Source organism: Cyclopterus lumpus, chromosome 5 (genome assembly GCF_009769545.1).
Source record: "Cyclopterus lumpus isolate fCycLum1 chromosome 5, fCycLum1.pri, whole genome shotgun sequence".
NCBI classification, from domain to species: Eukaryota; Metazoa; Chordata; class Actinopteri; order Perciformes; family Cyclopteridae; genus Cyclopterus; species Cyclopterus lumpus.
This window is the reverse complement of record NC_046970.1, coordinates 4,201,530-4,223,235: the sequence shown is the minus strand read 5'-3', so window position 1 is coordinate 4,223,235 and position 21,706 is coordinate 4,201,530. Positions and strand designations below refer to the sequence as shown.

Genomic DNA, 21,706 nt, shown 5'->3' with positions numbered 1-21,706 from the left:
ATGAATGGGACGCTGATATCTCCTCATTTGTAACCTTTCCCCGTCAGTTCTCGGCACATTTTGGATCACTGCATATGTTTATTTTTAGACCATTTCCTGACAAAAGACCACGCAGTAAAATAGATCACAGTAAGACGCACAGTGAGACTGATTGACCTGATTTAACATTGTATACTGAGAGGTAAATGGTAAAAGTAGGCTATCAAAAAAACAACCAGGCACCAAGCTGGAGTTCTGCAAAGTGGGGTGGGTGGATGGGGGGCTTAAACAGGATTCCAGGGGTAGCAAGTGTCTTATTTTCTAATTTGTCTTATTTTCTTCTTTTAATTTAATAAGAACATTGTGTTTAGGAGCAACAATCTAATTATATATCCCTTTACATCTTTAAAATGCGTTTTGGGTGATCGGATCGCAATCGCGTCGTGTTTGACCACATGAAAGACTGTATAGAAGAAGTGGAAGTAGTCGCCATGACGTCAACCATTTGTTTGTGGACTGTCATTTTGAAGCGTGGAGTTTGTCATTTTGGCCTTCGCCATTTCGTCGGTCGTCATCTTGGCCTTTTGCAACCATAAGTGACGCGAGAAGGCGGAGCTAAGTATGACAGAATGCTGAATAAGACATTTCTAGGCGACCAAAATGTTACAATTGACTTTAGTGAACTGAAAACACACTGTTAAAGGGTTAAAGTTGTGAGACAACATCCCGTGAGACCGGACAACTCTGTGGTTTCTACCCATCAATCACAAGGTAGCCCAAAAGCATACCCTGTTTACTCCAAAAGGGACCATCATTTACTAAATGAACATCATGCTGTGTTGAGGAAGATTTCAAACAAGCGATTAAGATCATCCACTTATGTTTACAATGTTTACTGAGGTAATAAATCAATAAAGAAGTAGACTTACAATCTGACTTCTTTTTGCAACCAAAGCAGTCGCCACCTTAATTGGCATTAGAAAGAATGCAAAGGCTCTTCAGCACTGGCCTCACCTTTTCCAAACTGGCTAGCTGGTGAATGTAGTTGAGCTTTTATCAGCTAAAGACCACATATATTGGCCAAAAGCACTGACACTCAGGTGGCCAGAAACTCCAAATGAAAGCTAATATGGCTCCATATCTGCACAATGACTAATTAGTTAGATCTTTGACATAGCAACTGTCGGCCCTTCTTTCAATCTGACTCATTTTTCAAAGCAGAGGAGGACGCATTGGGACCACATCAAACACAAGTGTAAATGCGATTGCATTTTTAAAGTGTGCGGAAAAAACGCAATTGTGCTGTTGCAAACCAGCAAGGAAGCAGCCATCACCCAGTTAGTGAGCGAAGCTACTAGCAAGAAAGAAGCCTGGAAGCTGTGACCAATGGTTAGCAAATGGTGGACAGTTAGGAGGAGGATGTGACGTGGACAGAGCTGGACAGAGCGATCTAAATCTCAATGTGGACACTGGAGACACATCTGAACATAGCAGGTGAAAGAGAGACAATCTGGATACGAGACGCATTGTGATGCGAGGTGTGAATGGGGTTTCATAGCAATCACTAACCGGATCGAGATTGTTTTTTGTTATCATTGTTGGCGGCAGATCAACACTTCCAAACACATATATCATTCACACCATCATCACCAACATTATTAAGGCTAGAGGGTTGCCATAGCACCACATTTCCAGCCAGGTTTAATGACATTTTGTGAGCACCAAGAGTAGTTTGATTTAGTATTGCAATCAGCATGGTAGATGCACACTCTTATTTCAAATAACTTCTAAGTAAAGCCTGAGCGATACTGTATTTTTGGGGCCCATACTGATGTCGTTTTGGTCCATATTGTTGATTTTATTGTTAATTATGAGCCTACATATACAATAGGGTATATCTGTTATCACCCAATATATCCATCTAGCTCTACTTTTAAGCCAAGACTTAAGATTTGACACTTCTATGTTCAGTTTTCAGCTGATTCTTCACACTACTCATGTCCCCATCTTGTCAACTAGCATTTCACAACCTTTTTTTGTGTCAGGAGTGCAGCCAATGCAAGTATTCATCTAAAATGCACAGTGAGCAGCTTAGCAGCTCAAGCCAGTGGCTGGGAGAGCACTAATGCTGAGACGGACACATAGCTGCTGGGGATGGGGGGGGGGGGGGGGGGGGGGACGGACTGTGCAGCCATTTAGCCATGTGTCACCCAAGAGTGGATTCACCGAGTGAGGCACAGCCTGCCCTGAGCAGGACACACTTGACCACTGCGAGCTTACTGTCATTGCAAATAGGAAAATAGGACAAACTGCTGAAATCATGGCAAAGGGCTGCACGTGCTGACATTCAAAAAACGTTTTTTTTTCTTTTCGTGATTCTTATGCTAAATGGACAAGAATCCTGCTAATCTGCTGACATTTCTAAATGGCAAAAATGTCTGCATTTGCAAAATCTGTTTTGAGTTTAGAATCTATGAATTAAAATCTGTTGAAACAAAACAGTGGTCCCTGAAGGGCATCGTCGAACCTTAGTATATAATGCAGGAGCGTCCAGCACAATGCGCTAGAACCACCCAGATATAACAATACATAGCACAATACACGACCCGACACTGCGCCAGGTGTTTAATTGGGGAGGAACAATTCGACACCTATGCCCGAATAGATTCAATGGGCAGTTTCTTACATAATGATGTCAAGCGAGGTCATTGTTCGTGTGCCGCAGCCTGGCGTCCTTTCCAGCTGATGCCAACAAGATACTCGCTCAACCAATCAGAAAAGTAATGTCAGCCCACGGTAATCTTTTCCCCCTCCGCACCACTACACCTGATGTTACTGGGAATGCCCATTGCAAGCGAGCGCACATTTACAGCAGGACCTTTTTTTGTGATTTAAACAGCTGATTGGACTAACACAATCATCAGCGCAAAATATAGACTCGAAGCGTAAAAAGGAAGCAAACATTTTTAATGCATGGCTGTCCTTTGCATTAATAGCATTGCTATTTGTTAAGCTCCTTTCAACCGCAAGGCTGTTCAAAGTGCATCTGCACAAAACTGTAGCATGTGTATGAACACTTCAACCGTCACACGTGCACTCCGCAACCTTGCTCTTGAATGTGACCTCATATTTGTAACGGGGCTATATCGAGATTGCAGGCCTCTTAGAAAAAGAACAAACTGCTGTAATGTGGTGAAAAATGAAATACTATTCACACGTATTCATCTTTGTCTATGATAGTCAGTGGGGCTATAATGCTGGTTAATCAGTCTTGTTTGTCAACATATGCAGCTATGTAACAGGGATACTGTCATAATGACAAAAAATGTATAGTATCTACATAATTCACTCTAATGATGTTTTAAAAAGGTGGAAGACTCTCGTGTCAAAAATACACCTATGCATTATGCATTATCCAAACTCATTACATTATGCGATACGTCTCTCCGGCAGATTTCTATTGGTGCTAATGGACCTGATTTATATGTTGAATTATTGGGACAGACAGACGGATGACTTGTAGGCCCAATTATGACATTTCATTAGAGAGAACTCTGCTGAGGGGTTATTTGTGAGTTTTTGCTCGGGCCCCTGCGGCGAGGAATGCCACGCCATTCGGCCCCCTGATAGTAAATTATGAAGCGGGCCGGCCGCACGTTCGATAAGATAAACTCCGCGGCTGAGTCGTCGCACGGCACGAAGACGATCGCTATCCGATGCAATATCAAAACACGTGACTGTTCGGCAACGGGCAGCGGCCTCCGGTTTTTGTTGGCGAAGGGGTTATTACGAGCAAAAGGAGGGGGGGGGGATCATTACCTGGAGTTCACGAGGTGCTTTTGAAAGTTAGATGGCACCGTCCACCTAGTGCACTAAGTTATTGATGGCAACAGATGGCACCCTTTAGCATATCAAAGACTCATAATTTGTGTTTGTATTGGCTATGAACGCTTTATGTGTCAGTAATGCAATTGAAGTATAATTTACATTTGCTCAGTGAACTCCTCCAGTAAATGGCAGGCCCCGACTTGAAGCAAAGAAAGAATTGTTCCATTGTTAGGGGAGGAGGTCCAAAAGGTGTGGCTGAAGGCCCTTAAAACCTGGGCTGTGTCTTTTGTTTGTGCTTAGGACGGTTTCTAATTCAGTGAAAAGACCTGGACGTATTTAAGTGGCAGCCATGATAAGAGCTGGTCAAAATCTCTAAATGCTAAGGAAAAAATGAAAAGTGCTTCAACGCTTCCTTTCTTAACTCTTCCATACGGAAGTAAAAGGAGGAAATTGCTCTCACCGGTAATTGCAGCAGCAACATTCAAACCACTCGGCCATCAATACCACCTGCCTTATCTGTCTATTGTAGGCTCAACACATTGTTCATGTCGTACATTTCATAATCTAGAAAGTGGTATTTCAGTTGCAGAAACTTGAACTTGCTTGCAATTGAAGTGCCCTACAAAATGAATGGAGGAAACTCTGTTTGACATTGAACGCAATGCCTTGAAATTAAATTGGGATTACTTTTCTTAATTGGGATTCATCTTTTTGAGACAGACGTTCCGAACTACGAGACTTGACTGGGGGACCCGGCCAATAGTGAATCAGCTTCACTTAGCCAATTAGTCGCGTGGCACCGTGCCTTGTTTCCTCAGCCGGTGATCCGGCATTATAATCCCCTCTTGGTGAAAGAGTTAGTGACTTTGTTCTTGCTGCCAGCGCCGGCCCACACTGAGGGATAAATACATCAGTTAGTTGTGCTGCTACAAAAAGCGTTGGTTAAAAGGCTGCTTTTGCAACGGTAATATAATATAAAATCAGTGGCATCGTTATTGCAGATACAATCCAATACACAGCTCTGCAAAAAGAAAAACTCCTTAACAAAGTTTAGGATTATTACATTTTTTTAATAGAGAAATATGAGATTATTATTAATGCTGTCCGTTCTAAAACCACCACACATGTACACCTCTTAGTGTTGGTGGAATAAAAAGTGAACATGCTTTGTAAAATTAGAACTAGTTAGAATTAGATCTGCAAAGCTAGCAAAGCTTTACACAAGTGTAAATAGTAGCTGTTAGCAACCACCTAGCCGATAGCGGTTAGCAGCTAACTTAAGGCTTATCTTTTTTTTTAAATCTAACATCAAAGGGATATCATACCAATTGCTATCGAGCCAATTTTTGAACAGCTGGGGAAATATGGCTCCAGAGTACCACACAGCTCCATATGTTTCATTGCTAACTGACTAAGGGAAGCTGACTCACCGTTAGCTCACTGATGGCAGGCTTCGAGTGATGTCAGCTACTGTACGCGGTCCTCTCAGGAAGGACAATGTGACATAAAGGACGTTCACTACAAATTCCAAACACTTTGAAGTTCTGCCACACAAGGAATACAATTTTCTGGTAACGTATGTTTTTACATTCCTGAGAGTATTTTTTTTATATATACTTGTTGTGTATATGATTCCCTTTCAATTCTGCAGGCTTTGATTTAAAAAAAGAAATGTTAAAACATCTAAACCTGCTTAAGATTGGCAATCTATCACAGTAAATATGATGCCAGCTGTTACTCATATTGCAATTGTTGTTGCACACAATCATAATGTAACCGTGACAGCGATAAAAGCTGACAAAATGTTCAGTGTGATGGATTACACGTCCCTCATAAGATTCCACGTATTAAGGTAAAAAATAAATGAATGAATGAAAACAAATGACTGTGGTAGTAGGGAAAAAAAACATTTCAAAAATGTAAAATCCTGCAGCATGCTTTGAGCAAGCTCAATTTGAAGAGATGGATAATTCAATAATCACATTCAAACGTATCCCTCATACCGGTAATCCAACAGTTCAACATATAAATAACAATCCATATAAAACCTCGTCGCACTAACCTCTCGTCTAGTGCTAAACCATTTTACACAAACATACATCGCTCCGGATTATCGTATCGTCTTCAATCAATTTTGCGGTTTAATGTTGTTGAAGGACGTGGAGCATCTGTCACAGCGGCACCAGCGCCTCCCGGATGTTGCAGAAAAAAAAACTGCCACCCAGAATGCTGCGCTCCTAATGTGTCTCCATAATCGGGCCCACTGCCCCGTGAAGGGCATTTCTTAAGTTGACGTGCATGTCGGCCGGCCTCATATGTCAAGGTCTCTTCCAGTAGCGCCGCCCAGCTCTCTTCGGGCCACTTTACAGTGACAGGATGAACATTGACCTCTGTCGTTCCACTGGGTGAGCAGCCGGCGGTGGGCCCTGACGGCGCCAGGCCAGCTGAGCCATGCTGCTGGGCGAACGCCGTGGCCCCTTTTTTGCCCCTGGGTCTGCGTCCGCGCACAACTCCAAACCGGCCCAGCTGTCCCCACTTCATTATGTGCTGATTAGGACTTTGATTACTCTGTGAGGTGGGTGTGATCATCCCATACATCATCCCATGGATGGCGCTGCTCAAGGAGGCAGCCGCAGCGAAATGCAGATTTTTTTTACCCAAAATGTGTACCCAGAGAGATCCGACTCAGAACTCCACCGCCGTCGAAGCCATTGGACTCGCCGAGGCTTTCATAATTTGTTAAACACCATTCACTTAACCTGATCTGCCAGATGGTTTGTTACACAGAACCATTTGAGAGGTCGTCATCGTAAACTGTTTGGAAAAGGGCCGGCGCGTTAAAACCTTGGCAGGTGGATTGGCTGTACCATGTGTCAATAAAACTCTTGCATAAGCCGGTCGGGAGAAGAGGCAGAAACATATTTTCAATCGCGGGAAGCCTTCGATCTTTGCTCTTCTTTCAATAAAAGAATAATTATCTCCAGTTCTGATAAATCTGATACCGTTGCTGCATCTACTCTAACATCGGGAGCCGCCAGAGCAGTTACAACGTGCCCCAGTGAAGGGACCCTTGGGCACACTAGTTACTTGTTATGACACACACACACACACACACACACACACACCAGTGTAGCATCTTGTCAGATGATCATATAGAGACTTGTCATTGGACAAATACCCAGCAATAATCCTTGCATAATGAAAAAAAATACCAAATTACAATAGAATAGTCTTGTATAGTTAATTGCTAGTTTATGTCGAATAAGCACGTCTTTTTTTCAGGGAATAAATAGCGAATCTTTTACTGCAAGTGCCTCTTTGAATACAGGCCTGCAACTCTCTCTTCTTGGGACCAGCTGCGGGGCAAAGACGAGCGTTCTCTCCGGCTATTAGAGCTTTCATTAGGTTTAGAGATCCGCTTGATGACGGCATTAGTCAGCTGCAGCCCGTGCAATTGAAGAACACGTCTGGCTAACCGTGGAGGAGGCGTCTCCAGGTGCGCTCACCTGCTCTTCCTCAGGAGGAGCAATTATGTCAAGTTGAAGCAGGGGCAGGGGCCTCCCCAGACGGCCTCCCAGCCAAGGCCCCTTTGCTAATTGGAGGCGTTGGGGATTCCGAGCCGGTTCAGGAGAAAGCGCTCCCCACTGCCCCGACGTCTTTGCTTGGGCTTTTGTTTTGCTTTTGTCAACTCTTGCCTTTTGATGTGCATATCAATACATGTTTTATTCATGGTCCTTTTTGGAGTGGAATCACAGTCAGAGATCACTTTGCTGCTGTCGGAGCGTTCGCCGTATGTTTTCGTGCGGACGGTGTTTCGCCTCTTTCCTTTTTATTCCGACAGCTTGTAGGGTAGTGTTCTTTTGGGTGTTGTTTTTTCCCAGCGAGACGGCGGTGCTAATTGAGTGGCTGGGAAAAGAACACTGATGAGTCGGGAAGGGAGCGGCCGAGCTACGTACGGGGGTTGGTCCCCCCCCCCCCCAACCCCAACCTCCTCCCCTCCCGGGGGGCGCACACTCAATATATGTTTCGCCAGAGTTCTGGCCTCGTGTTAATCATGACGCTAAATATGTGGATTTTAATTAAGGTTTCCTTTCATTAAGATCATGTCAGTGCTTTATTAAATCTCAGGACGTTGCCGTAGAGACCGTATCTGTGGAATCAGTGTCTGCGTGAGGCTATTACGGCACATTATGCAAGGCAATTCAAAGTTTGCCTGATTATCAGATAGACCACACGCTTCTATCAGAGTGAACATGCACTTCTGTTTCATGCAGGCTTTGACCTCTAATGAGATTCTGTAGGCCGGGCAACTCATTAAGGGGCTCTGCCTGTGTCCATAAAACTAGAGTTACGACGCTTCAGTATCAATAATGATCCCACTCAGTATTCTGAGTAAAATCAATGTCTGATCGGGAGTAAAATCTGACAGTGGCAACAACGGCAAAGTTCTTTCGGCGAATGGTTAAAAAAATGATGCGATGAAGGCGTTGGGATTCTTCTTCTTCTTCTTCTTCTTTTTTTTCTTCTTCTTCTTATTAACCGTAACCGAGTCACCAAACCTTCAAGTTGGCCTCCTTAGGACCGGTCGGTTCGGCGACACCGTGGTTACTGTGGGAAGAGCAAGTGCAGTTTAATGCTCCAGCAAATTGTTCACTGCCATCTGATCTCACGCCGCAAACGAGCAGTTCTCCGCAACAAGTCGGAGGTGTGCCGCCTCACTGTCGCTGCACCCTCGTTTTTTCCAGTAGAGATAATCTGCTGTGAAAAAAGAGACGCTAAAACCATGACTGTTGTCTTGTTTTTGGAGACAGATAAAAACATTTTTTTCCCGTATAGTTTGTTTGAGGCAGTTTGCATAATGAAGAGCAGCACAAAGCAATGCTACGTACTAAAACAGAATGCAAATGATCACAGAGGAGGACGGGCTCCTGCTGTCCTACCTTAAGGTCCTCTTCTCGTAAATGAGAGTATTTCTATTTTTTTCTTTTCTTCATGCAAATCTGTTATCGTGCAGAACGCATAAAAAACATGATGCTCCAACGCGGTACATCCTCTCTAACCTATCGACAACCAGATTACAATATTGACATTGCTTTGAGTACAATGACAACTCCCAAGTTTCATCTTCAATTCTCTACCGCTGTCTACGAGAATCTTGACAGTGCAGCCACAGAAATCCTGAAAGCCGTTTAATATTTCGTTCAACATAAGAAAGTAGAGATTTGTAGCCAACTAGTGTAAAACAAAACATGGCGTTTTTTTTATTCTGATCTGCGTATGTGGTACGATAAACGCCATTGTGGGTGTGTGTTGAAGACTAGTGTATCTGTGGTTACATCCTGTAAAATGTAATGGTTATGTGAGGCCAGATGCTGTTCCTGCCGAACCATCGGAAAAAAACACGTCCTTTCCGTCGGGCCGTTTCAAACGGCTCCCCTAGTGGTTTTATTTCGTGGGAATGGTTTCGTGCCGGGCGTTGCTGCCAGGATGCTGTGCAGGCGTTACATCATACGTGCTAAGGCTTGTATGCTCATTTGTCACTTCTCTGGGGGATTCAGTCTCACCCTCGTGAGGTCTGCGACGACACGTCTGTCGGAGTGGAAAAAAAAACATCATCCCAATTATTCTGTTCAAATGCATCGCAGTTAAGAGGGCGAGGGAATAAAAAAAAATCTGATTCATTCCTCTCTCAATGAACCTCTTCACGTACTGGCGCAGTGTTTAACCATAACGTTGATTGGCTCGCTGTTTGCAATGCAGACAGTGCAGTAAGGCTTTTTTTGAAATGGCCACATTAGAGTGCCATGCTGTTCTCTAACCATGCACAATACATTTACAGCGTGGCTAATAGTATTGGCAGAGGAGCAGCAGTGGTGGGCAAAACAACCCCCCCATCCAAAAAAAAAAAAAAGTATGTTTGGAAGCAGTCATTTTGTAAAGTAGTATGTCCCAAAGCAGAAGCAGTGCTTACAGGGATTATACAGGAAACCATGAGTCAGAGGTTTCCTTTGATTGAATTCATATTCCTGCAGAAATAACACGCTGCATTCATTTTTTGTGTGTGTGTGTGTGATGCTAAATACGTATTTCCAGAGATAAGCTCCCAATCAAATTGTACAAGTCATTATGTTCTTTCTTGTAGGTCAAACCACTTCTATCTATTGTTGCTAACCTAACCACAGCAAACAATAAAAAGCACATTCGGTCGGCGACATCGCATTTCACACATGATGGACTCTCGCATCGTCTCTGCGACTTCTTTCTATTGTGGCTCCAATCGTGGCGAAAGCCCTCTCCCAAACAGGTCGGGCTGGAAGCACGGAGAGACAGTTCAGGACGGCCAAATGAGAAGCGTTTTTCAGGCCGTTAATCTTCTCCTTTATGGCCAGCTTAAGCGAGAGCGAGCACAGTCTGTCCAAAAATATCTCCCTTCCAGCTCTCAGAAGATCGATGCTGATACCATCTGAATAGCTGTTTGATTGTAGCATTGTTGGGTGACATTAAAACCTGCCAGCCCTCAGTGGATTAGTTGCAAAGACCCAGTACACACAAAGGCTGTAGCAGAAGAGTGATGGAGTGGGGCTCCGTGGGCGCGGAGGTGGTTGTTTTCGCAGGCTGTGTATTTGTGCCACAGATTCATGAACTAATGGGTTGCATTCTTTTGCAACTCCTTTTTGAAAATACGTTGAGCTCTAGCGCACAGCAGAATGAAATCACGTGAAAGATGAGCAGTTTATTGGAGACACAACGTTCCGTCTTCATAGTCCCAAATCAGACCCAAATCTGAAACACTTACGAGACAATTACCACACAAATAACTGATAAAATATGTTTTTTTATTATTATCACTCAAGGATCTAGTCGTTGTCGCAGGTATTTTATATTATATTTATATATAAGAGTTTTGGCTCCCCTTTTCAATGGATTGTTACAGGCTATGAACTTTTCTGGTCATACATTTACTGAAACTCTTTCCCCTAAGTTCCTCCTTCTGTCTGTGTGGTCACAGCTCATAAATGCTGAAGCATGCACCAAAAATTATACAATTTCATTTCAATTTTTGTCAATTCTTCCTGTGTCGATCAGTTTTGGGTGCACGCTGCCCAATGACAGGTTCGAACTAATCACCTTATTAAACTTGCAAACTGGGGTCATGTTTGTTATTCTGTCGACGTCCTTCCTGGCCATTCATGTTCATAGCGATGTAGTGATGAGACAACCTGAACAACCTCAGAGTGCTCGGTCGAACACTCATTGAACATTTCTTTTCATAAACCGTGGCTCCGGTAGAAATTTAATGATACCTGATATGACAGTGAAAGGTTTTAGAAGGTAAAAATGGTACAGAATATATATATATATAAAAAAAAGGGCCCATCTTAAGATGAATAGCAGCCCGTAAATGTTTAAAGTACCAAAATAAATACAGAAGTCGACTATAATACATTCAGATGAGAGAAAGGATCCGCAGACTCAGAAACACGAGGACTGAAAAGATCAAAGACTTTTCCTACATCTTTACATATTTGTCATCCCATTTTAGGTTTGTAAATCTTTGACTGTCGCTATAATGTCGGCAACAGCCAATTCCCAGAGTGCTGGGGGTATTCCCCGTGGCAGTAACCTGGTGCATTGGGCTGACATGTTTCCCCCACAGAGCCTCATGCAGATGAACAGCGAGAAGAGAAACAGCCCGTCTCAGGTGCGTGAGGCCTACCGGGAGGCCTGGTGACGGTACCTGGGCGTTAGAGAAACACAGGGTTCGGATTTTAATGGTGACCTACTTTTTGTTCTGTTCGGCACGGCTCCAATGCACGAGGACTTGCTCAGCAGCCTCCTCTGAGCTGGATAGGCGGAAGGTTTCCACTCGCTTTCGCTCCCGAAGAACGGAATTAAAGTTGCGGACGGCCCCATACGTACGGTATTATACTGCTGTTCATAACTCAGAAAATGTGATCTGGCGGGGTACACGCAGACAATTTACAGTAATATTTTTTTTTATTTAGTTCTGTCCCTTTAATTGGTAAATGGCAAAAGGACTTGTACATGTCCGTTCATACATTTACACTAATTCTTACAGCTGCTACTATCTAACATTCACACAGCCAATTGGGGGTTACGTGTCTTGACCAAGGACACATCAACATGGACTGGAGGAGCCGGGGGTCGAACCGCCAACCTTCCGATTCAGAGTCGACCCCTTTGGTGCAGTTTGTTTTTGAACTCAAAGTCTGGTGCGCCTCTGGTCCGCCTCGGAAGGGGTGATCTCGGACCGCCGTCGAGTAAACGGTGGAGCGAATCGTTTCCGGTGTGAACGTCATTCAACCCAATCACAGGAAGTTAAAAAAAAAAACGGTGAACAAGTAGCCCATTTTTTACTACTTTACTACTACTGAATTTGATGAAGTTACTGTTTATTGGACCACACATAACACAATAATTAGCTAGCTAGCGCCCCCTGGTGACTAGTTTGGCGGCAGGATGAAAGACAGACCGCTCAGACCGAGTGCTGCAACTGGGCTGCGAACCACTGCTCGGCTCATTTTCTATAACCAGTGTAGCATGACAGCGTGGTGGACTTACCAAGTCTGCAAATCAAAGCTCCGTTGAGCCGTACTCCAACAGAAGGGATTCAATAACACCGAATAGTGCGACACGGCTATAAGCTACGTTGGCTACGTTCCAAAGGCCAGGGGCGTCGACACGACTGGCTCATGTTCAATATTATTTACCAAGGAATCTTAAAACCACAAGTTAATGTTCATTTTTTTATTTAGATCAATGAGTGTGTGTGTGTGTATATATATATATATATATATATATATATATAGAGAGAGAGAGAGAGAGAGATATATATATATATGTTTTATTTTACATGTATGTCTTTTTGAAGATTGAGATTCTACTCATGCTTTATGATTTGATTAAACAGTTTACAATATGTTTGTTTGTTATACTTCAGCAACACAGAAAATAAAGCAATTTTGACTTTTTCCGATCGACGTGAGGTAATAGTTTGTGAAATCAACAGCTACAGATTACAGGTCTGTTACAGCCCTATTATGTATGCCGCCGACACCCCTACTGTTGTTATGCCTTGAGAAATTGCGCACCGCCATCAAGAGCAAAAGAGAGCATAATGCCTGCATGATGACTGGATTAAGATAAATATACCTCCTAATGGAAGCTGCACATGGAAAAATATATACTATATTTGCTAATGTTTATTTAACACATTATATATTGGATTTGGCATATCGCCTCAATAAATAGACGAGGCATCGCCGTGGAGATGGTTTCACAGATATTCACACTCGCTGAATATAACCCTGGTGATTTATGAGTAATAAATATATTATTCTCGGTCAAATATAAAATTGAGCGATGTAGAATTTCTGTCCCTCTATCAAGTGACACAGCCTTGTTTTTTTTTATTCTGACAGGTGTGGATTAATGGGGCCATTGTAGTCTGATGGGGACATTTTTTCACAGCTGCTGGTGTTTTTTATGTTGTCGTGGGGTTGTTTTTTGGGGGGGGGGGGGGGCGACCTCAGCTCCCATTCTCCCTTATTTTTATGTTTAAGCGAGTTCAGATAATACAGAGGAACATATTATCTGCAATTTTGTACCTCGTGAGGCAACGAGTATTCCTCTCGCCGATAGCGGATACACAATGAGGTCGGTTAAGTGCGTTTCCGTTGGAGAGCCCTCGACTCACGCCACAATTGCAGCCACAAATTGGCTATTGAACGCGACCGCGACCGCCTTTTGTGGGGCAGTCAGTATTATCTTTTTGCTGCAAACGAGCACACAGTCAATTATTATTATTTATTTTTTTCCTTCGTTTTTTTTTTTTTTTTAGCCCAAATATTTGTGAGGTTACGGCAAATACAGCGGGCGGGTTTTGTAACGGCAAACATTGGGAAAGTTGTCTGACAGATAAGATTTGCTGCGTCCTTGAATGAGCTCAGTAATTACTGCCGGATGATCGGGAAGCGACGAACACGTGCCAGAAATAATTAGAGGGGGCTAAAAAAAAAAGAGAAGATGAGCAGGAATGTTTTTGCATTGTTTTAAATCCTCTTTTCGAGGGATCTTGGTTAATGACTGAGGGGCTGTCGACAGAGATTATTTCCTCTGTGTTTTTACTCCAAGCCTTTTTGTTCCTTAAGATATCAGCGTCCACATTTATGCAGATTGCATGTTTGTCAGAGGTGATACATTTAAATGCCGCGTTTAGAATAGCTCACCCCAAACTAGAATCAGCATGATGTTTGAACACTTCTGGTGTGATTGGAAGTGGGGAAAAAAAAGAAAGAAAAAAGAAAAGTAAGGTGCAGGGAGACATTCTCTTGATTTCGATTGCTTTTGGAGCAGTTCTTTGAATTATGCATCAGCCCGTGCATATCGTCCTGCACGGCTCTGTCACTACCTTCACAACACAATGCTGATGTTTCTGTTGCTTCAAAGTTTCCGTAGTCTGGGGACAAAATTGCCGGTTTTCGATCTCCATTGCCGGAGAAGGCGTCTACAACAGACTCTCGATCCACCGCTGATTGTATTTGAATGTAAGAATTGTCCAATATCCAATGTTTTGTTTCGTGTATGCGTGCAGGTTGAATTTTTTTTTTTTTGGAGATGATTGAGAAAGAGTCAGAAGTTCAAAAGAAGTATTCAATATTATACCCCGTCATTAGATGTGGAGAGAGCTTAGGTAATAGTTTGTCATTAGGAAACGGTGCTGTATGAAGGGTCAACAGAGACATTAAATTTAAATAACACAATACATTTATTACACTTTATAAAATATACTGTATGTATTTTGCTTTCAAGTCATATTGCATTTCTGCAGGTCGGTCGCCATAAATGCTACATTCTATGTATTATCGTTTAAAAGAATGCATATATTCATATATATATATATATATATATATATATATATATATATATATATATATATATATAGTATATTTAAAACGTATGCAAAAAGTATGCAATGGTATTACAAAAAATCCATTTAATTTTAAGTTTAGTGTATTTACTGAGGGGAACTCATAAGACTATGAATTAACTTAAATTAAATATACTTCTAGCTTCAGCCCTCCTCCTCCCCCACAGCTCAGATTACTTTACCAGGTAACTTCCTGTTCTAGAAAGGCTTCATAAATCCATATTCCGCACAACTTGGACATGCATGGAAACTCGACGAGGATGTGGTAAGGGCTAAAAAAATGTTTGACTTCCTGATAATATATTAATGACATCATCCGGCCTTCACTCCCACACTTTTAGACCGTGATTCAGCTGCAGTGTGTGAAGGCCCTGAGCTCATTAACCGTGGTAGAGCCACTCTCTACTGTAGATCGAGACCTGATATGTATCCCGTTCTCATTCATGCACTTTGCTGCTTTAATTTCACTGCACGTGTTATACATACAAGCTTCTAGCTTTGCTATCTGAGTGGGAAGCAATGAATTTGAACCCCTGATGAATGCCGTTTTTTTTTTTTTAATGCATTCATTATATTCCACACAATCTCATATGAGATTTTAACGTTCTGCTCGAGAATGTAAGATATGTCCGAAAATTCTAATTAACAAGTGTCTCAAAGAAGGCTGAATGAGACTATAGAGACTTCTTGTAGTCCGCTCAGTGCTGGTGACGCAAAGTCATGTGACTGTTAGGTTGTTTTTACTACTGCATTTAAGCTTAGAAATCATAGGAGTGGTGATCATTTAAGAAAATTACCTCGCAAATTACCTAAAAGCTTTTGCTGCTGAGCTTATTCTCCGTAACAATCCAAAATCTAGTGGAAATATTCCATTGGCTTTTTGCTAACTTCCTGTTGACCTACAACAATATGTCCTCCCTGCAGCACTCAGTTGAAGCTGGAATGACGGACTCATTGTCCTTTTCTTTCTTCCGTGTCATAGAACAGAACATTTTCCTTCTTTCTCTTCCCCTTGACGTCATTCTTCCCTCTCACACGCCCCCACATATAAGAAAATATTATTATTATTATTATGTATATTAGAAAACATATTTTTCGTAGTACGCCCCAGTACAGATACAATCCTAGTCGAATGGTGAAATATTTTTCTTTCAAAACATTTTTTTTAGAAATCCCCCCACAAATACTGCACCATCAACACTGCGGTTGAGCTTTAAACAGATACAGGGCCCAGACTTCTTCAGGTCAACCTGTTTTTTTATTTAAAGCAACATTGATTTTAGTTTGTATTTCTTCTTCCGTGTCTTCTTCTACCACCTCTTCTCTTTTTTCAGATTTCAGATTGGTTTACGCCCTGAAGAACAATTAAGCGACAGATTAAATCTGTTCGTTCTGCTTATCTTCAGACATTGATACTTTCCAAAAGCCACGCGCAGGAAGCTTTAATGGAGTAACTGAGACTTAATGACAAACCAGCCGTGGCCACACGAAAAACCAGCAGACCACCACACCTCTGCATGGACACGCAATCCCCAACGTCAACGGGCAAATAAACAAAAAGAAGCCGTTTGAGAGACGTGAATGAAGGCATTTCTTTCCAGACCATTGTTGGACATTAATCAGGCTCTCTATCCTACGACCGCCTAAATAGCTGCTGAAGACACGTCCCGCTTCAAATCGTTCTTCTGTCGTGACAGCCGGTTCAAATTGATACGTTGCGTCTGCTCGTGTTTTCGTCCTCCTAAACACTAAACACAGAATCAACCTGTTTCTGCTATTTGGCTTCTTTTTTTAAAATTTATTTTTTTGCAAACAGTTGAAGTCAGCAGTGTGTTGTCTGTCCCCGTGTCCTACAGAGAGCGGTGTCCTGCAGAGCCCCGTCTTCAGCAAGCAGCCCGGCAGCATCGTGTATCCCGTGGAGACCGTGGAGAAGAGCAGGGAGGTGGTGTTCAGCTGCGAAGCCCAGGGAAGCCCGCCGCCCATCTACCGGTGAGTGCGCGACCGCAGAGCGCCATTTGTTGCCCCCCCCTCCCGCATATTTTGTTCACCCCCCGTTTTCGATGCCGCGTGCTGTCATACCGCCCACGGAGTCAGCATCCGTCATGTCTCTCCCCTCGACAAACGTCTCCATCTCGTCTCAGACGATCCCTCTTCGCCGCTCTGAGCTCCAGTAAGAGTAAGCGGTTGGAAAACCTCAAATCCCCTTCAATCCTGTTCCACAATGTAGCATTTTAACGTTATTGCCACCTCCAACTAACGTCTGATGCTTTGCAATGAGACTTTTCCACACCCGTGAACCCCAAGAACAGTGGCGGAAGAAGTGTTGAGATTGTTTTCTTGAGTAGAAGTCGCACCGCCACTCGATTAGTGGAACCCTGCCTTCAAAATGTGATTTTAATTAAAAGTAGGAACAGAGGAGTAAGTGGTTTGTCACTGAAGCATTACTTAAATGCTGTTGCTGTTCAACGCAAAGCAAATAATAGCTAATTAAACGACTGGCATCAGCACAACTTGAAGGATAAGTCTGGTAATTATTTTATATTTTTCTTGTTGTCGACAAATCCCATTAAAAAGTCAAAACCAACAATGAATTTATCCTCCGAGTAAGTATTTTTTCGGTGTTTACTAACTGTCTTATTCCTCTGAGCTCCGCCAAAAATGGTTAAAAACACCAGAATGTTGGGCAACGCGTTTTCTTCTCGTCGTGATGAACATTTCCTTTTATTTTTAGTCATAACCTTCCCGCTGACTGAAAATACTCGCGAGTGATCTCAATGTGTATGTTATTAATCCACTGCTAGGAATAGTCCCCCAACAAATACATTCATTTAGCCTAAGTGATCTTTGCTCAATGGCGCAGTGCCCGTCTGTTTAAGGATTTATTTTTGTGTTTGTGAAACAAAGTAAAACGTCTGAAAGTAATCCATTTCCCATATGGGACGTGGCTGAGAAGCACAGACAGGGAAGTGCAGGGAAGACAGACTGAAATGTGGGATTTGTTGACAATAATCACACTTATCCTTGAATCTTTCCAGTGAAAGAGGGTAGACATTATCCTGGCTTAGAAATCAAAGTAGCGTTAATTCAGATTGTCGCCTACGATCATCACGTCTTCAACCTTGTCTTCTAATTCTTCTGCACATCCGTGGTTACACTGCAAACTTTTCGTGTTGCCCATTTACCCCCAAATGGGAACAAAAATAACGACAACAAAGAAACGCAGGGACCAGGTTTAGCACACGATGTTACCCACAAACTCCGTTGCAATAATACGCTGCATGTTTACATCACCCAGAGCATAATGGGAGCGGGAGTGCCTCAGCTCAAGGCGTAGCCGTCATGAATGGCTCCACAAACTCGGGAGAAGTGCACTCAGTAGATAGCAGACCTCCGCCGGGCCTAGGTGCCTCTCAACCTCCCAAAACAAAGCAGAGTCGCATCTCGCTCAGTTGTCTCCCGTGGCTCCCTTACAGTCAAGATGGCAGCGAAGATAAAAATACAAAAACATCAGATTTATTGCATATATGGCATGTTGTGCCTTACTTTAGCCGATCATAAATTGAATTAAAAAAGTTTTTTAGGCCAAAATATTGCCGGTTAAGAACAGTGAGTTCACACACACACACACACACACACACACACACACACACACACACACACACACACACACACACACACACACACACACATCAGTGCAACAGTATTAGGAATCATATGTCGAACAATGTAGATAACACACGTGGACATACAACCCATACAAAATAATAAAAATATGGTAAAACCCTTTTCTTTTCTATTAAAATAATTGTTCTATTATTTTGTTAGATTTAGGCTTGTTAAACTGACATTTCTACATATTTGTTTTGGTTGCTATCTGTTTCACCTAGAAGTGGGAATTATACCAATGTGCAAAAGGGTTGTCAGAACGCTGCACACGGGGTCTTTTATCAGTGTAATTCTCGATAGGCGAGTGAGAATCCGCGGTAATCAGAGAATTATGGCTTCGCGGCGCTCTCATGCGATTCAAACCGAAACGATGAACCTCGCAATAGCGATCGCACAAATGTTCTTTAGATCTCAGACAGTTTAATCCATACGTGACACTTCTGTTCTAAAGCTGGAAACCAAAGAGCCTCTAATCTTACAAAGCCCAAAGCTGCCAGTGAATTCCACTTTGCCTCGGACTCATAAAGGAGTTGGGGAGCTCTTCATTTGGAATGTGCTTTGCTTCAGCGTACTCTTAACGCTAATGGAGCGGAGGAAAGTGTCCGCGTCGGGCCGGGCATCGCCATCGCCATCGCCATCGCCATCGCGACCCCTGGTTCCGTCTCCCGTTCATCGCTGCAGGATTTGTCCCTCGGTGCAGCAACAAGAGTCTCGGCTCTGTTGCTTTTTTTCTTTCTTCTAGCTTTAGAAACTTATTCATCCTCTTGAGTGGAGCGCGAGCTAATCAGGATCATAGGAATGTGGTACATTAACTCTTTGCTTTGCCCTTCAAACCCTTGCTGGAAACGTGCCTGGTCTGTCTGTAGCCGAGGAACGCGCCTGTTAAGCTTTTCTTTATTCCCTCCCCCCACTCGCATGGACCATTAGTCTATTGAAAGAGTGTTGTGTTGTGCTGCAGCTTCTCTGGCAAGTAAAGAGTTCAAATAAATCATGTTTGCCCGCCGTAAATTGCGAAGAATAAGAATCGTAAGGATTGGTACATTTAACACTTTGGGATGGAGCCAGCTTAGAGGATGACCTAATCAGCCGTTTACCGGCAAGGTCGCCGCGCCGAGATCAGGGGCTCCTAAAAATGTGTTCATCAACTACGGCGCTCGTGTTTACACTTTATGCAACCAGCAGATATGCAGTCCGTGCTCACTATTGTCTGCAGTAAACCTGAAGGAATATTGTCTTATTTTAAAAACAACAAGAAATATAAAGAATATATCTCCACGCACTCAATAATCAATACGACTGAGCACAAGTATTGTCGAGTCATTCTTATAGTGCTACGTCCGTACTCCGTATAGAAAGATAATAATAGTGTCCTCGTATCTCACTCTCCAGAGAGGGAACCAAAAAAGTGGACATCCCATAATGCAGCGGTCATGTTTATTAAAGCATTGCTCGACAAGAAGGCTGAATGTTTACTACTCGACACACGGAGAGTTCCCAAAAACAGCTAATATTAGAACAAAATTACACCACATATTTTTCCTTTTTAAATAAATGTAAAAGCAGCTGTATTTTTAGTAGTTTTTTATATTCCGATTCTGACGTCTCTGCGTTGCAGCAGCCACAATATTCCTCCTTCTTGTAGCATCTATGTAGGCGGAACCTTTGACACCATACAGACACTGTCAATACAAAACGGTGACACACATTGTCTTGTCACGACACATTGCAAAACAAGGCTATATACAGTAAAATAACTACATAAACTCTTGCAATCCGATAAGTTAATAAAGTGTTTTTTTAAGTGCTACAGTTAATAGCAAACAAAGAGTTACTATCCAGCTCCGAAACTGGAGGGTCCGGCTCGGAAGACGCAAAGGAAAAACATTTCCTGGAAATGTGAACTATTGTGTTAGTAAAGCGAATAGTTTAGTGACTGGAATTTAATATTTGTCAGACATATTTTTTCCGCTTCAGAGGGGATTTCTCCAAAAAGAGCATGAGTAGTTGTCGGGGACAATAGAGGCTTCTTTATTTTTTTAATCTAATTCAAGCAAGAGCTATTGCTTTTATAAAAGCTTTTATATAGTCATCAAGTATGGCAATTTGAAAGTTACAGACACATTACAATTGAAAAATAGGCCCTAGGCCCTCCTGTGGCTGCCGGCGCACGCCGAGGCGGTTGCTGTGGAACGTAGATACGCCGCTATCATTTGTTTCAGCTTTTTTCATCACAGGCTTTTTTTTTTTATCACATGCGTTTCAATAATCGTCTCTTTAGTTGTATACTTTTATTTATTATGCAAGCACTGGTGAAGCTCTCCGGCAGCATGACTTTGATCACCGCTGGTGCCAAGCGTTGACTCCATTTGTTCGGTTTGGGCCTTCGTTGCCTGGCGTGGCGACGACGACGCTCCACTTTTCCAGTTCCCAAAGTTTCGGTCGCTGAGAAGTCTCCCGCCGTAAATCTCCCGCCGTAAATCTCCCGCCATAAATCTCCCGCCATAAATCTCTCTCGTCCATCAGACCCTGTGCATCATTGTCAAAAACCTAATTTTTTTTAAATCTCAAATCCTCTCCCCCAGAGAAGTTAACCTTAAATGTTGCCATTTTGCAGAGAGTTTTAAGAAGCTCTTTTATATCTGTAACCTTTGTTGGCAAAAGTCACCCCGTCGCTAAAGAAACAAGACACATTAGTCTACTGTTGTTGTTTTCTCTCTGACACGGAGTCATAACGAAGTCTTAGCAATGAGATATATGTGGTTATAATGTCACGGTTATAAACCAAGGTTGCCTGATTTGAGCTATCTGTTCTATAACTATATTTAGAGCCAAACGGGACAATTAAGTAGTAGCACAAACGCATCAAAGCACCAGTCTTAAGAAAAGGAACAGACCGCCTCACATCCACGGCCTCATGAGCCAGATGGTGTGGTATTACGCCGCTGTGTACACGGCCCTGTTGTTACATGATTGCATAAAGCATGTGCCTAACAAATGGAACTGCTGTTGTGGCCTGCTTGCCAGCATACATCGTTGCAAATGGAATTATTAAATAATCTCGTTGATACATGTTTTGAAGTAATCTGCTGCTCCGCCGTAGACGTCACGGATTCACAGTTTTGCCCCCGGACCACAATTAGTATGTGCTCGAGCTTTACACAAATTAGAGAATCTGTCACTTAGTGGCTTTAAAGACGCCATCTAATTGGCTTAGAGTGACAAGAGCTGTCATAGGGCATTCAAATTGTCACAACAGAATATCGGCACCTCTGGGTGGGCAAT

At 42.7% G+C, this 21,706-nt stretch overlaps 1 protein-coding gene across 1 annotated transcript in view; it reads left to right on the top strand.

Annotated features, from left to right (window-relative positions):
- The window catches only part of cntn4 (contactin 4), a 118,902-nt gene that overhangs the window by 6,908 nt on the left and 90,288 nt on the right, over nt 1-21,706 (top strand). The window contains 1 exon segment of the mRNA XM_034532863.1: nt 16,615-16,747. Coding sequence (XP_034388754.1) covers nt 16,615-16,747 — 133 coding nt within the window.